This window comes from Coptis chinensis, chromosome 1 (genome assembly GCF_015680905.1).
Source record: "Coptis chinensis isolate HL-2020 chromosome 1, ASM1568090v1, whole genome shotgun sequence".
Classification (NCBI taxonomy): domain Eukaryota; kingdom Viridiplantae; phylum Streptophyta; class Magnoliopsida; order Ranunculales; family Ranunculaceae; genus Coptis; species Coptis chinensis.
The window spans coordinates 30,528,543-30,543,276 of NC_141456.1; the positions used below are offsets into that span (position 1 = coordinate 30,528,543).

Here is a 14,734-nt window from a genome sequence, read left to right on the forward strand (position 1 = left end):
TAGTCCCACACCATGCTTTTAGAACCTTGTAACATACTAGAAAATCAATAGGTGAGAAATACCAACAAACATGACCTTACGTTTAATTTAGAATGTGATATGTTAAATAGGGTCACACATTTAAATTCTCCAGTCATAAGGAGACAAATATGGTTAATGTGGAAAATGTTGTGAAATGCATGGTGTTTGTTGTTTATTTATTATTTTTTAGTTAAATGATCATTTTGTCTAATGAATTTTTAATAGGAACAAATATGGATAAAAGTTGGTTGAATATGCCACATAGGCCTATTCAATATGCCCAAGGTATTAGGGATTTTATTGCTCTTGCTAGCAATCATTTAGACGGTGTAGGTAGGGCCCGTTGTCCATGCAAAAAGTGCAATAATCGGATGTACCGACACTTCCAAGAAGTAAAATATCATTTGTATGATAATGGTTTTGACAAAGATTATACTTCTTGGATATACCACGGAGAACCTTTAGAAGTGGCAAGTGATGACGACGATGATGATACTGATTTAGGTGGTGAAGGTGTACGCTATGATGGTTTGGATGACATGCTTGAAGATGTGAGACAATCAACACATAAAGACAATTAGGCGTCGGACATCCAACATGGGGAAGCTAGCAGTAGTTATATACCCGATGCAACTGATGGGGGTGCATTTGCTGGCCATCATAATACGAGTGATGGAAATACAATGTCATTTGATAGACTCTTAAACGAAGCGCGCCAACCTCTCTATCCGGGGTGTGAGAAATATAGCACGTTGGATTTTCTCATGAAGATGTTCCATTTGAAGATAATTAATCGTTGGAGCAACAAATCTTTTGACATGGTCATTGTGGTTGTCAAGTCAGCACTACCTGCAGGTGAGAGGCTCCCAAAATCTCACTATGAAGCTAAGCAATTACTGCGGGATCTGGGCCTAGGTTATATCTCAATACATGCATGCCAATATGATTGTGTGCTCTTCTGGGGAACAGAGAACAAGGATCTTGAAAATTGCCCTGTTTGCAATGCATCGAGGTATAAAATTAATGAAGGTAAGACTAAAAAAGTACCCGTGAAAGTATTACGGTATTTTCCACTTAAGCCAAGACTTCAGCGGTTATTTATGTCGAGGATGACCGCTGAGGACATGAGATGGCACAAGGAGAAGCGAGTTGGGGAGGAGAATATACTTCGGCATCCTGCTGATTCTGAAGCTTGGAAAGAGTTTGACAAGGAACATGAGTGGTTTTCTAGTGATCCCCGCAATGTCCATCTTGGCCTAGCAAGTGACGGGTTCAACCATTTTTCTAACATGAGTAGTATCTATAGCATGTGGCCAGTACTGCTTATGCCGTATAATATGCCCCCTTGGAAATGTATGAAGGAGCTGTTCATTTCATGTCTCTCCTTATCCCTGGGCCTAAAGCTCCTAGAAATGACATTGATGTGTATTTACAGCCATTAATAGACGAACTGAAAGAGCTGTGGGTATATGGTGTGGATACATACGATGTCGTAACGAAACAAACATTTCGGTTGCACGCTGCATTACTATGGACTATAAATGACTTTCCTGCATTTGCTAATTTATCCGGTTGGTCTACAAAAGGCAAACTAGCATGTCCAACTTGCAACAAGGATACATGTTCTATGTACTTGAAAAATGGCAGGAAGTTATGTTATATGAACCATTGTAGGTTTTTGCAGCCACGACATCCTTTGACAAAGCGTGCTAGGCAGTTATTCAGTGGAAACAATTGGAGCAGGTTGCCTCCTAACAAGTTGACTGGGGAAGATGTGTTAAAGCAGTTAGAACATGTTGAGGAACAAGGGTATGGAAAGCATCCAGAATACAAGAAGAGGAAGCGTACTGAGACTGAGTTGAATTGGACAAAACATAGCATATTTTTTCGATTACCCTATTGGCGTACCCTTAAATTACCGCACAACATTGATGTTATGCACACAGAGAAGAATATTTGTGAAAGTGTTTTAGGGACATTGTTGAACCTAGATGGGAAGACAAAAGATTCAAAGAAAAGCTTCGGTTGGATTTGGCGAATTGGGTATTAGACAAGAGTTGCATCTAATTCCAAGGGGTAATAAATTTGTTGTACCCTCCGTGATGTTATACATTGTCTCTTGTTGAAAGAAGGATTTTTTGCGAAAGTGGTTGAAAACGGTGAAGTTTCCGGATGGTTATCGTCAAATATTTTCGGATGTGTAAATGTTATAGATCGCAAAGTACATGGATCAAGAGTCATGATTGCCATGTACTTTTACAACGAGTTCTCCCAGTTGCACTTCGTGGTTTTTTGGCTAGTGACGTATCTTCTGCTCTAATTGAACTAGGATTCTTCTTTAGAGAGCTTTGCTGCAAAACGTTAAAAGTAGAATTACTCGAGAAATTAGAAAAGGACATTGCAGTGATACTTTGTAAGCTTGAATTGATTTTTCCACCAGCATTCTTTGACGTCATGGTCCACTTGGTAGTCCACTTGCCTCGTGAGGCAATAGTTGGTGGACCTGTACAATACCGGTGGATGTATCCTATTGAGAGGTGATGTTCATAAATTATATTCTACTCATTTTGATGCTAAAATACTATCATACTTTGATACCCTCATCTAACTTTGCTTATATAACACTTTATCGCAGATTTCTCAAAACTCTCAAACAATATGTTCCTAATATGGCACACCCAGAAGGTTCCATTGCAGAAGCGTACGTTGACTTTGAATGTCTCACTTTTTGTTCAATGTATCTCCAAGGAATTGAAACGCGGTTCAACCGTGAAGATCGTAACCATGACGGTGGTCAAGTGAAACAAACCAAGGGGTTGTATGTTTTCTCACATAATGTTAGACCATTGGGAGCTCCGAATTATATAACAATGAGTTCAAAGGATTTCAACAAGGCTCGATATTATGTGTTAAACAATTCAGAAGAAATATCATCATATTTAGAGTAAGTGTCTTTTCTGATTAGATGTGTCTTGTGTAGATTGTGTTAAATCAATCACAAAAGATAATAATACTCATTTTCCAGTGAGCATATGGTTGAGCTACAAAAGCACAGCTCTCATGATTTGGAACAAAGGCAGGAACAACATTTTGTTGAATGGTTCCGGGCTCGTGTAAGTGTTAAATTAAGTTGACATGTAGTTAGGTTCACTCGATTACGAAGGATCTTAACTTATTATTAATTTTTTTTTCCATTTGATAGATGGAACAACTATATTATGAGAAATCTCCCAAGGCAACCGATGATTTATATTCACTATCATGCGGTCCCGATCATCGTGTGACTCGATATAGTGGTTGCATTATCAATGGAGTTAGGTTTCATACCAAGGATCGTGAGAAAACTCTACGGACTCAAAATAGTGGTGTGGTTGTTAAAGGGGATGACCAATCAAATGATATCGACTTTTATGGTGTCCTGGCGGATGTTATAGAGTTAGAATATATATTTGGAAAACGAGTTTGGTTTTTCAAGTGTGATTGGTGGGATGTTAGTAACAAAAAAACAGAAATCCATGTAGATAGATATTTCATTAGTGTTAATGTGTCTAGGAAGTGGTATAAAGATGATCCATTTGTGTTGGCCACACAAACAAGTCAAGTATTCTATGTTGCAGACACCAAATTGCGTGATGATTGGCAAGTTGCACAGAAGATAGTTCATAGGAACACGTTTGATGTTCTAGAGAAAGAGGAAGAAATCGGAGTACATCAGAATGCTGAGACTTATCAACAAGAGCAGTAACTCATAGTTGATGAAATTCAAAGTGATGAAGTTACGCTTGTGCAAATGAATAGAGATGATGTGAACCTAGATGAGGCTGAAGAGGTTGATGCAAATGAGGTCTTTAACAATATTGTGGACTCTAACCAGACTGACGATACAATTATGACCAATGACTATGACACTGAAGAAGATGACACATTGATAGAATATTGTACTGAAAAGGAGATTCTTTCGAGTGATAATGATACTGATATTGATTAATCATAACCAATGTAAAAGCTTGTTATTTTTCTTCTATAAAAATATATATTTCTCAAATACTTATAAATGTATATCACACATTCATACTTGTAGGCTTTGTTTTTATTGCCTTTTTATATTGTACTCTTCTTACTCTTCTTTTATTGCCTTTTGTTTAGAAGTATTGTACTCTTCTTACTTTTCTTCTATTGCCTTTTGATATTTTACTCCTTTTTTTTACTCTTTTTTTCTTCTTTTATTGCCTTTTGTTTAAAAGTATTACTATTTAATTTGCTTTGATGTAGCTATGGCACTGGTCGCCCAATCGCGTACTTCGTGTTACATCACGTCTCGTGCCACTCGACCAGCGCAAGCAAGATGGTTCTAGTGTTGGTATAATTCTTTCTTAATTTTGTACTATTCTTCTTCATACTAATCTTTTACGGTTCTGCTAGTGTTGGTACAATACTTACTTACAAATATTTTGTCTTCTAAATAATTATTAAAGCCAAAAAATGGGAGCCTAGAAAGAAGACCCAAAACCTAATTCTGAAGAACCACTTAGCGCGAGGGGGTGGAAAACCGAGGATAGAGATTGCTATTGGGAAAGATAGGCCTATATGCAATTGGAGCCAACAGTGGATCACCGAGCTTGGCGTCATTGCTAGGTTTAGAATACCGCCTTTTGCCCATTACTGGAAAGACGTGACTGATGATCAAAGGAAAAGTCTTCACAAGCTTGTTTTGGTAATTGATGTTTGCTTACTAATTGTTTCTTTTACTAAACTCTTTAAAGCATCGTGCTGAAAATTACGTCCTTACGATATCTTTGTCTGTATTTTATTTTATTTGTTTTTGTAGGAAAAGTTTGACATGGACATCCATCTACCACATGTCTAAAACCACTGTTAATAATTATATTAGGGATCGCTTTAGAGATCATAGGTGTGCCCTTCACAAGTACTACGTGAGGATTCCAAATAATGTGAACAAACGTCAACACCCATTTAATGGTGTATCACAAGATTCTTGGGAGAGATGGTGCGATCTGTGGGAAACAGATAAGTTCAAGGTAAGTGAGTTTACTCCTCTTTTTAAAGAAGAGGTTATGGCGGCCAAATTTAATGTGGGAAGTGGTAGTGCTAAAAGGCTGGTTGTTGTACTTATACACATTATAATAGTTCTTTTTATGATGCATTATTTATTTGTTTTAACCCAGGATGTTAGTACGCATAACCAATACAACCGCTCATGCCTCGTCGTCAACCATTGTGTTGGTTCAAAATCTTTTGTGCAGATCCGTGCTGACATGGTACACTTAATTGATTAATTTTAGATATTATAAATAGTTATTTTTTTTTAGTACTAACTTTGGAAGTTTTCCTGTCTTTTGAAATGACATAGCCGGTTGATCCCGAGACTCAACAAGAGGCTGGGATGATCGCACTATATCGTAAGACTCATTTCAGTGAGAAAAAAGGCTGGGTTTCTCATGAAGCAGAAAATAATTATGTAATTAACTCGTACTTACCCTTTAAGTTAGCTAAATTGTACTTTTGAAAGATAGTTATATCTATTTGTTTTCTTTCCAAGAGAGAATGGTGGAACTACAAAATCAACCTACACCAGAAGGTTCTAACCCTTTGACTGAAGAAGAGATTTTTGATGAAGTCTTGGGCGTAAGACCTGGTTATAAACGTGGTCTTGGACATGGCGAGGCACCCCCATCCCGTAAACGTGTGGCTGGATATGAGCACCCAGATGTGGATCAGTTGAGAGCAAAGGCAGAGGAGGCAGAGTCTCAGCTGGAAGAGTTGCGAGAATGGAAGGAAGCAGCTCAAGAGACACAAGCAACACACCAGGCGCAAGTTCAACGACAACAACGCCAGTTGGACTATCTCATGGAGACGCTTGGTGGTCCTCCTTCAATGTGGTATGATTTATGAATTTAACTATTTTCTGATATGTGTTGGTGTTGTTTGATTGGGTTTTAGTTGTTTGAAGTCCCATAGAATGAATAACCCTCCATATAAGGCATCACTATCCTTTGGGTTGCCTTTATTGAGTTGTCCCCAAGTTATAGTTTACCAGCTTTATGTTGTGTAAAATAATTTAATAGTTTACCAGTTTTCTCTATATGTAGCAGTAATTTTACCAATGGCTGCATGCTTTATTTTCTGCCGCCACATTCTCTTGGTAGATGTTAGGAGTTAGTATGTTAGTATGTTTTAGGTTCTTAAGAACCTGATGGTAAACTCCCTTGAAAAGTCCTCTGTGGGGTCAAGCGTATATCCTATTGGAGCAGCACAAGCAAAGATTCATTTGTGTTGCTTTGTTCATGCTAACAATATCTGATAGAGTGTGCCCGAATAGTGTGATTGGAAATAAAATGGCAGTTTTCGATTTTGTTTCAAGTCATAATTAATCAAGAGAAGTGATGAGAAAATCAATTGGGAGGATGTCACAGAGTGTGCATAGGAGGACCATGTGAAAATCTGACTTTTCCATGTGAACTCAATCTACAATAGTCAGTCTATTGAACCCTTCAAGTTGACATGGTAAATCTTCTCTTAGATTTCATTTTCATTTATCTTGGTTAGAACCTTCACCATGGAAGAAAAAGCTATACTATCTCCTCTCTCAACCCAACCAGAAACCTCCCTAAAATCCTTGAAGAAAAGTCTTGTTTCTTTTGCTCCATTTAGATCTTCATCATTCAAAGAAGACACTTACATAACTTCTAACTTAAAATGTTCTGAGAAGTGCATGAGGCTTTTACTATGCTGGAGAAGTGTTTAGCTTGGAGAAAAGAGTTTAGTGCTGAAAGTATAGTTCATGAAGAGTTGGGGTTTAAGGAACTTGAAGGGGTTGTAACCTATATGCATAGCTAAGATAAAGATGGACACCCTGTGCATTATAATGCATATGGTGTGTTTAAAGATAGAGAAATGCATGAAAGGATATTTGGGGATGATGAGAAGTTGAAGAAATTTTTGAAATGGAGAGTTCAAGTGCTTGAAAGGGGTATCAAACTTTTGCATTTTAAGCCTGCCTGGTGGTGTTATTTCAATTATACAAGTAACTGACTTGAATGATATTCCAAAGAGAGAGTTAAGGGTAGCTTCAAATCAGATTCTATCTCTCTTTCAAGACAACTATCCTGAGCTGGTAGCTAGAAAGGTTTTTATCAATGTTCCATGGTACTTCAGTGTGTTGTATGGGATTTTTAGTCTGTTTCTTACTCAAAGAACTAAGAGCAAGTTTGTAATAGTTAGAGAAAGGAATGTGGCAGAGACCCTTTACAAGTACATTAGGCTAGAAAATATTCCAGTGCAATACGGCGGTCTCAGTCGACGTGGTGATTCATAGGATGGTGTCCCAAAACCAAAGATCCGAAGTTCATGTTAAAGGAGGAGAGAAGGTTAATCTAGAGATTGATGGAATTGAGGCTGGTGCGACCATAACATGGGAGTTAGTAGTGGGCTGTTGGGAGTTAGACTATGCAGCTAAGTTTGTTCCGAATGCCGAGAAAAGCTACACCATTGCCATTCAGAAGGCAAAATGGATGGCTGCTTCAGAAGAGCAAGTGTACAAATCTTTCACCACAAAAGAAGCTGGGAGAATGGTCCTAGCTATTGATAACACAAATTCTCGACAAAAGATGGTTGCTGCTTACCGATATATCGTCCGTCAGCCTACTGTATAATCTTTAAGAACCCAACATATTTTGTATGAGTATGGTGTTTAACTTAAGACTTCTGAATAATTTCTGATAATATGAGTTTGTAAATTAAGGTGCATTATGATTAGTACTAGAAAAGTGCACATGAACTTTGGGAAGTTTAGTAAAAGAAGATTTGTGTTGGCTTGCTTTAAAAAAATAAAGTTAACATGGACAGCTAGTCGCATGCATGTTAAGTGAAGGATCGTAACTTCTACAAAGAACGAAAATTAGTTACTAGAGCCAATATATGGACAGTACATTGCTTGTCGCCTAAACTTAGGGGGGACACAGTAACGCAAGGTACCCTCTATTCTCTTACCCTAGCCCGATATTGACCCGACCTTAACCACTAGTCTACACACCTAACACGCTATTCACTACAAACACTACAATAAAATGAAAAAACACTGCGGCCTAAACTTGTATTCCTGTGCTAATTTTCACATCGATGAATCGTTCCTATTATTAACTTTTAGACTGGTGTATAAGTTTGTGAGTATTATGCTGTAAAGAGTGGATATGCAGTGAACATCTCAAATGAATTGGCAGTAGCAGATATATGCTACCAGCTTATGTTGACATATAATCTCACATTCATTTTTGGACAATTCGATTAAACTTGGGATTCTTCAGTCATAATCACAACTTTAATTTATTTGCTTAAACGAACATGACGAAGAACCTTGTGTTAGTATTGTTTATGATTTCAGTTGTTTGTATATTGCTTGCTCATGTTATTATGCTCTACAATGCAAAAGGTCTAATAGATAACATTTTCGTGTGCAGATAGATAAACGTACATCAAAAGAGGAGTGAAGAAATGGCGGTTTGGAATTGCAAGAGGCCTCGCCTAAGATGAATCTATATGCTATTTTATGTCATTTTTTTTTTGTTTTTTAGTGAAGATAGTTTTATTTGAAAGCTACTTGGGGGATGTTTAGAATTGTTTTTGTTAAGTTAATACCTTTATTATTAAGAAGAGTTTAGAAAAAAAAATATGCAACTCATTTGTTTATAACGGAGTAAATTGACCCAATTTTATTTATTGAAAATTTGTTGTTTATTACATATTATTAGATATTTGATGTTATGTTTTTTGTTTTTAGATTTATTTGTTAAATGATAGTTGGGGAGGGACAGTAAAAAATAATTTGTACAAATGGGGCACAATTGGTAACGATATTAGTGATAAAAATAGTCTTCTGCGGCGTATGTAGTGTCGGAATATGAACACAACGAATAGACTTTTTTGGACTCCAGCGGCGATTAGAACGTCACTTATGATGCCAATTTTTCAAATTCGTTTTAGCTTCGTCGACGATAGAAACATTGCTAAAAACACACAAAATTCAAATATTTTAAATCTTTAATGATGATAAAAAACATTGCTTATATGAACAAAGTTTCAAATTACTGTTATATCTAGGAACACTAAAAACGTTGCTAATACTACTTTTTTTTTAAAAAAATTTGGACTTATAGTGATGATTAAAACGTCACTAATAAAGCTATTTTTTTTAAAAAAATAACTTTTATCGACGATAAAAACATCGCTAATAACGCTAAAATTTTCAAATTTTCTGAAATTTTATCGACGATAAAAACGTAGCTAGTAATCCTCATTACCGACGATTTTGAATATGTCGCAAAAACCCCATCTTTTGCTACGTTATTGCATTTAGAATGCGGAAAAGAGTTAGCGACGCAATTAGGTAATTGGCGACACTAGGAATCGTCGGTGAATATATGATATTTGGCGACATTGAAAAATCGTAGGCCCATATCATTGCCGACTATAGCAGTAGCGACGCTGACATAACACTCCAAAAACCGTCGCAATATGTAATTGGCGACGTTTTGGCAATTTTCAGCGACAGTTTTTTTTGTCGCCAATGACCCTGTTTCTTGTAGTGGATTTAAGACTCTTCTAACTCAATTATTATCCTCTTTTAGAGTCACATTAGGCTTGACACTTATGGAGACAAATATGACATTTTTGCCCTAGGCCTTTAGTTGTAATTCCCAGTGACTCCTTTTTGACTTGTTTGACTTTTTTTCCCTCCATATTTTACATTCAGATTCTTTGACCTGCAAAAACTCAAATTACATCATATTAGAATATTTAGATATAAAATAGAGACTAACATACACATAATTAGGGTTATAAATCATTATTTTTGAGCACTTATCAGTGGCTAGCCCAGGCATAAAAAGGGAGGCGCATACGAGTCCTTCTAAATTTCCAGATCTCAAGTTTGGCCGGACACTACCATTTTGGGGTAGTGTGCTATATGTGCCCTTAAGTCTAGGCGATGAATCCTACTACTAAGAAATCTATACGAACCCTCACATGAGCATCATTAACTCTCCACCTTAGAGGGTTTTAGCTCATGATCCTAGGATTTAATTAAAACTACAAGAAAGATAAGTAAAAATGAGAGAGAGAGAGAGAGAGAGAGAGAGAGAGAGAGAGAGAGAGAAGATGTAATCACCTGTTTTTAACTAAGGAAGAAAGAAATTTATTTCAAGACATAGAAAGTGTTGTTCACCATTAACATATTACAAGCTTTTTTTTCTTAAACCAAAAACTAAAACTAAAAACATAAAGTCTAGTAATTGAAATGGAACAAAAGTCAAATGAGTTAATGTAGTGCATCCCCCCTTGTTTTGTTTTTCTCCCATTTGAGAGAAATCTCTTATCCTCCCACGTGAAAAACAAAACCACATTTACTTCCTTCTTACCCACACAATCCAAAAACTTGACACCTTGCTTTCTTTTGATTATTAGCACCTAATCTCATTAATTACATGCAAGGTGTCACTTTTTCACTAATTATTTGCACCAATTATTTTGTCTTGCATGATGACTCATCAATTCTTGTGGGCCTGCATGGTGGGTCCATGTGATGTGTCCAGTGGTGGTCTGGTCTTTTGGCATTTTTGCAACTTCCCGCCTATGCGTAGAGTTCGTCGCACTGATCGTCTGAGCAGCTCACTTGTCACATTCGGAGTCCTGGTTCAAAAGATATGAGCTTCGACAGTTTGATGCTTCTCTACACCTAATCTCGTTTCTGATTGGATTCTGTACTGTTTGAGTCTTTGGGCTATAGTCCGGATTTGTTGAGCTTCACATGGGCTTGATTGGAAAGCTTATGTATACTCGCTATTCCGTGCTTATATGATGGCTTTATCATCATTTGTACGTTAGTTGCTCAAACCTGCAAAAGCACGAAAATGCGATTATTTCATGATTATTAAGCACAAAATTAACCGAAATGTTATGTCTCTACGGGTTTTATAGTACAGTTTTGGGTGCTTATCACATTACGAGATACATTAGCATGTGAAGATATTCTACTCATATGTATAGAAATACTAATAGGCAAGGTTGTATCATCAATAAATACTTTGATACATACCGGCAAATACACATCAATAATACGTATATAGAGGCTAATAGGTAGATAGATAGATATTACGTATACGTATATCTACATTAACAGGCAAATTGTAATTACTCATACGTATCTAGATACGGTAGCATGCGAAGATACTATACGTATGCGTATATATACTAATAGGCAAAGATGGAACAGATACATAAAACTAAACAAGCAATGTATTATATATAGAGTAATATACTATTCGTGTATTGCATAATAATTCGATTTCGTCAATACTCATTGAGATTGCGAATGTCATATAGAGAGCAGCTTCACCCCGCCGGGTTTAGAAACAACTTACCCAACTCAGATTTTAATCCTCGTTGGAATGTTCCCCTCTTTCATGAAAAAATCAAGTTATTAAACAAGATAGGTTACTCATACTTATATAGATACGAAACATGCACAAAAGTCACTTATACGTATAGATAGATATAACCATGCAAAACAGTACCACAGGCATGTATATATACATTAATATGCAATTCATAATCACTTAACAGCATATATATATATATCACATGATTTATACAAATTTCTAACCTAATACGTAAATAATAGTCCATTACCTACGACATCATATCTACAGACATGTGAATCATGCAAACGTATTATAAAATTTGGAATCTGTAGCGTCCCGCAAATCCGTTTCAACCCGTGTACGTCCTGAATCACCAAATTGAATTATGAAGTAGCTGTTACAGTTGCAAAAACTTAGGGCCTTTTCTGGAATGAGAACAACCAGTATGTGCTGCTGGTGAAAAACTAGCAAGTACAGAGAATAACCACCAGCGCGCACGAGGTAGTTCTTGTGGACGCGAGTCAGGTATCACACACGCGTACGTAGTAATCGGGTACAATTGGCTCAAATTTTTATAGCAGTCTTACAAGCAGTGTATAGATGAGGCTCCAGATCCTAACTTTTAGGTCCTATAAGTGCAACTAAAAATCCGATCTGTGATCAATACCAAAACACAGGAAAAATTCAAAACAAAAAAACGACGAAAACACAACAAATGAAAAGAATGAAGGGAATGAAGTTGGGGGGTTTCCCCTTGGAGCAATTCTAGTTTGTAAACAAAGGTCCTTGGGTCTTTAGAATGGTAGCAGCGTCATTTGATCTTCACACTTTGCGGGTCTTAGAGATTTGATTTCTTTACTCCGTTCAGTGTAAACTCAAGTCCTTACTCACGGTTCTTCGTGCGTTTAGTCCAAGTAGGAATTCGAAGCAACCTAAAGTCTAAGACAACTTACAACTTTATTATGCTCCTTAGGAAACTAGTGAGTAAGTTTTTATTGTTGATTTTCTAGCTAAGGTTTGCTTTGTTTAATTCCTAACAGATGCTTAAAATGTGAAATACAAAAACGGAAAAACTAAGATTTTTCACAAGATATTCAAAGAGAAAGAAGGGGTAGAGGATTATGCTACTCATGCAAACTCTCATTATCTTCTCTTAGAATCGGATTACTACCATCTCTAAGCTGTTTTGGGTTCATTATCAAACCCGAAACGGATTGAGCGTCGATCCCTAGCGAGATGAACTCATCTCTAAGTCCATTTCCCTAGCATAAGGAGTTGAACTGGGATTTCATCTCTGAAGTACCATCTAAACTCCTGGACTCATACAAGATATTCCTGTCAAATATGAAAATAAGAGGTTAAATAAGACCCGCGCGTGCGGCTAGCCCAGGCATGAAAATAGGGGCGCACGTGAGTCATTCTTAACTTCCAGGCCTCATGTTTGGCCGGACACTACCATTTTGGGGTAGTATGCTACATGTGTCCTTAAGTCTAGGCAGTGAATCCTACTTCTAAGAAATTTATACGAATCTTCACATGAGCATCATTAACCCTCCACTTTGGAGGGTTTTAGCTCATGATCCTTGGATTGTTTGAAAGCTACATGATATATATGTTAAAAAGAGAAAGAAAGAAGAAAGGAATGCAAACAAACCGATTATCTACAGAAATGATAAACTTTTATTTATGAACTAATAATATTCTCCATTAACACTATTACAAGCTTTTTCATAAAACTTAAAACTAAAAAATAAAACAAGACAAGAAAATGGAAAAAGCAATCTCAAAAGAGAGATGTTAATGCTCTAAAATTAGCCCCCCTTATACATAAGAGAGCTTTCTCTCTTCTCCCTTGTGAAACACCCCCCTCATTTACTTTCTTCTTATCCAAACACTATTTTGACACCTTGCATTTTTTACATAATTATCACCTAAATCCAACTAACTTCATTAATTGCATGCAAGGTGTCAATTTGTGCCAATTATTTGCACTTTTGTCTTGACTTGCATGATGACTCATCAAATTTTGTAGGCCCGCATAGTGGGTCCATGTGCAGTGTCTAGTGGTGGTCCGGTCTTTTGACATTTTTACAACTTCATGCCTATTGATAAACGTAAAATTGAATAGTCTACCTACGAAATGAACGATGAATTCAAAACGTAAGTAAACTAAACTTATTACTGATGCTATCTTGTTTATCAAAGAATTATTCTACTCTCAACCAATTGAGATATAGGGGAGTAGATAGAGTTCGTTCCACTCCTAGTGCTCTAGCATGGATGTTTTCTAATCTAACTAGTCGCTTTTAAGTCTATGAGAGTTTTACGAAGGGAATTATACTAATACGATGCAACTACCCACAAGATGCAACTAGTCGGTTATCGGTCAAACTAAGGGAATGCTACGTTGATTCTATGATAAGGAGTTAGAGGGGATTGATTCCACCTTAACTCAACTTAATCCACTAACGATTTAATCGTCAGAATCCGAATTGAATCGCTTCGCAGAATAATTGGTTATTCCTAATCCCTAATTATACATGGCATTTCTACCAATTCATAACTAGCATGTGAACAATTAAACCCATTCTCATGGTGAACTAATCATTTCTAGAGTGGAATAGAAAATATGACGATTCTACGATAATCGAATCAAGCTTTCATCAAGGCTTCACAACCCCCTCTAATGGAGGTTTAGCCTTGAATCATTCCGCAAGAATCATTTCCATTTATATTAAAACTAAACATAATATAAAGCATTGAAATTTATTTAATTAAACAATAATGAAATCTAATTTAATGACTAAATTGAACTAAGGACATGAATTGAAATTAGATCTAAAATTGGAATTGACAAAATCGAAATGGATAAAGAATACTACTTTATTGATCTAATCAAATGAAGAACAAGATTCAAAGGTTTAATCTAATAAGGGATTTGAAACTAATTAAAGAAAATAATTAAATCTAGATCTAGAAGCTATTTTAATGGCTACTTTCTATTCTAAGCTATGAACCCTAATTCTCTACTAATTAATCTACCATTAACAAAGACTTAAGCTTTTGTTATTATACATTCAGATCCAAAATTCGTGCATGGGCTTGGAGCCAGGGTTTGGGCAGAGAATCGTGCCCAAAACCCAATTCTTTTCAAATTCAAAAGGCCTCTTCAGCTGCAGTTGACTTCCACAGACTTTTCGTCCACTTCTGCTCCTCTGATTGGGTCAAGGCTTGGACCATTACAAAGCTCTTTCCGAGGCGGTCGTTTTGACATAAGG

At 36.6% G+C, this 14,734-nt stretch overlaps 1 protein-coding gene and 1 pseudogene across 1 annotated transcript; both read left to right on the forward strand.

Moving 5' to 3' along the window:
- The first annotated feature begins 254 nt into the window (after positions 1–254).
- Positions 255–4,009, forward strand: LOC147523409 (uncharacterized). Its single transcript, XM_086570962.1, has 8 exons — positions 255–572; positions 807–1,050; positions 1,383–2,064; positions 2,235–2,558; positions 2,657–2,839; positions 3,047–3,134; positions 3,224–3,762; positions 3,820–4,009. The coding sequence occupies exons 1-8, from the start codon at positions 255–257 to the stop codon at positions 4,007–4,009; spliced, it is 2,568 nt and encodes an 855-aa protein (XP_086427088.1).
- Positions 4,010–6,425: 2,416 nt separating this feature from the next.
- On the forward strand, positions 6,426–7,870 carry LOC147523410 (patellin-6 pseudogene; annotated as a pseudogene).
- The last annotated feature ends 6,864 nt before the right edge of the window (positions 7,871–14,734 follow it).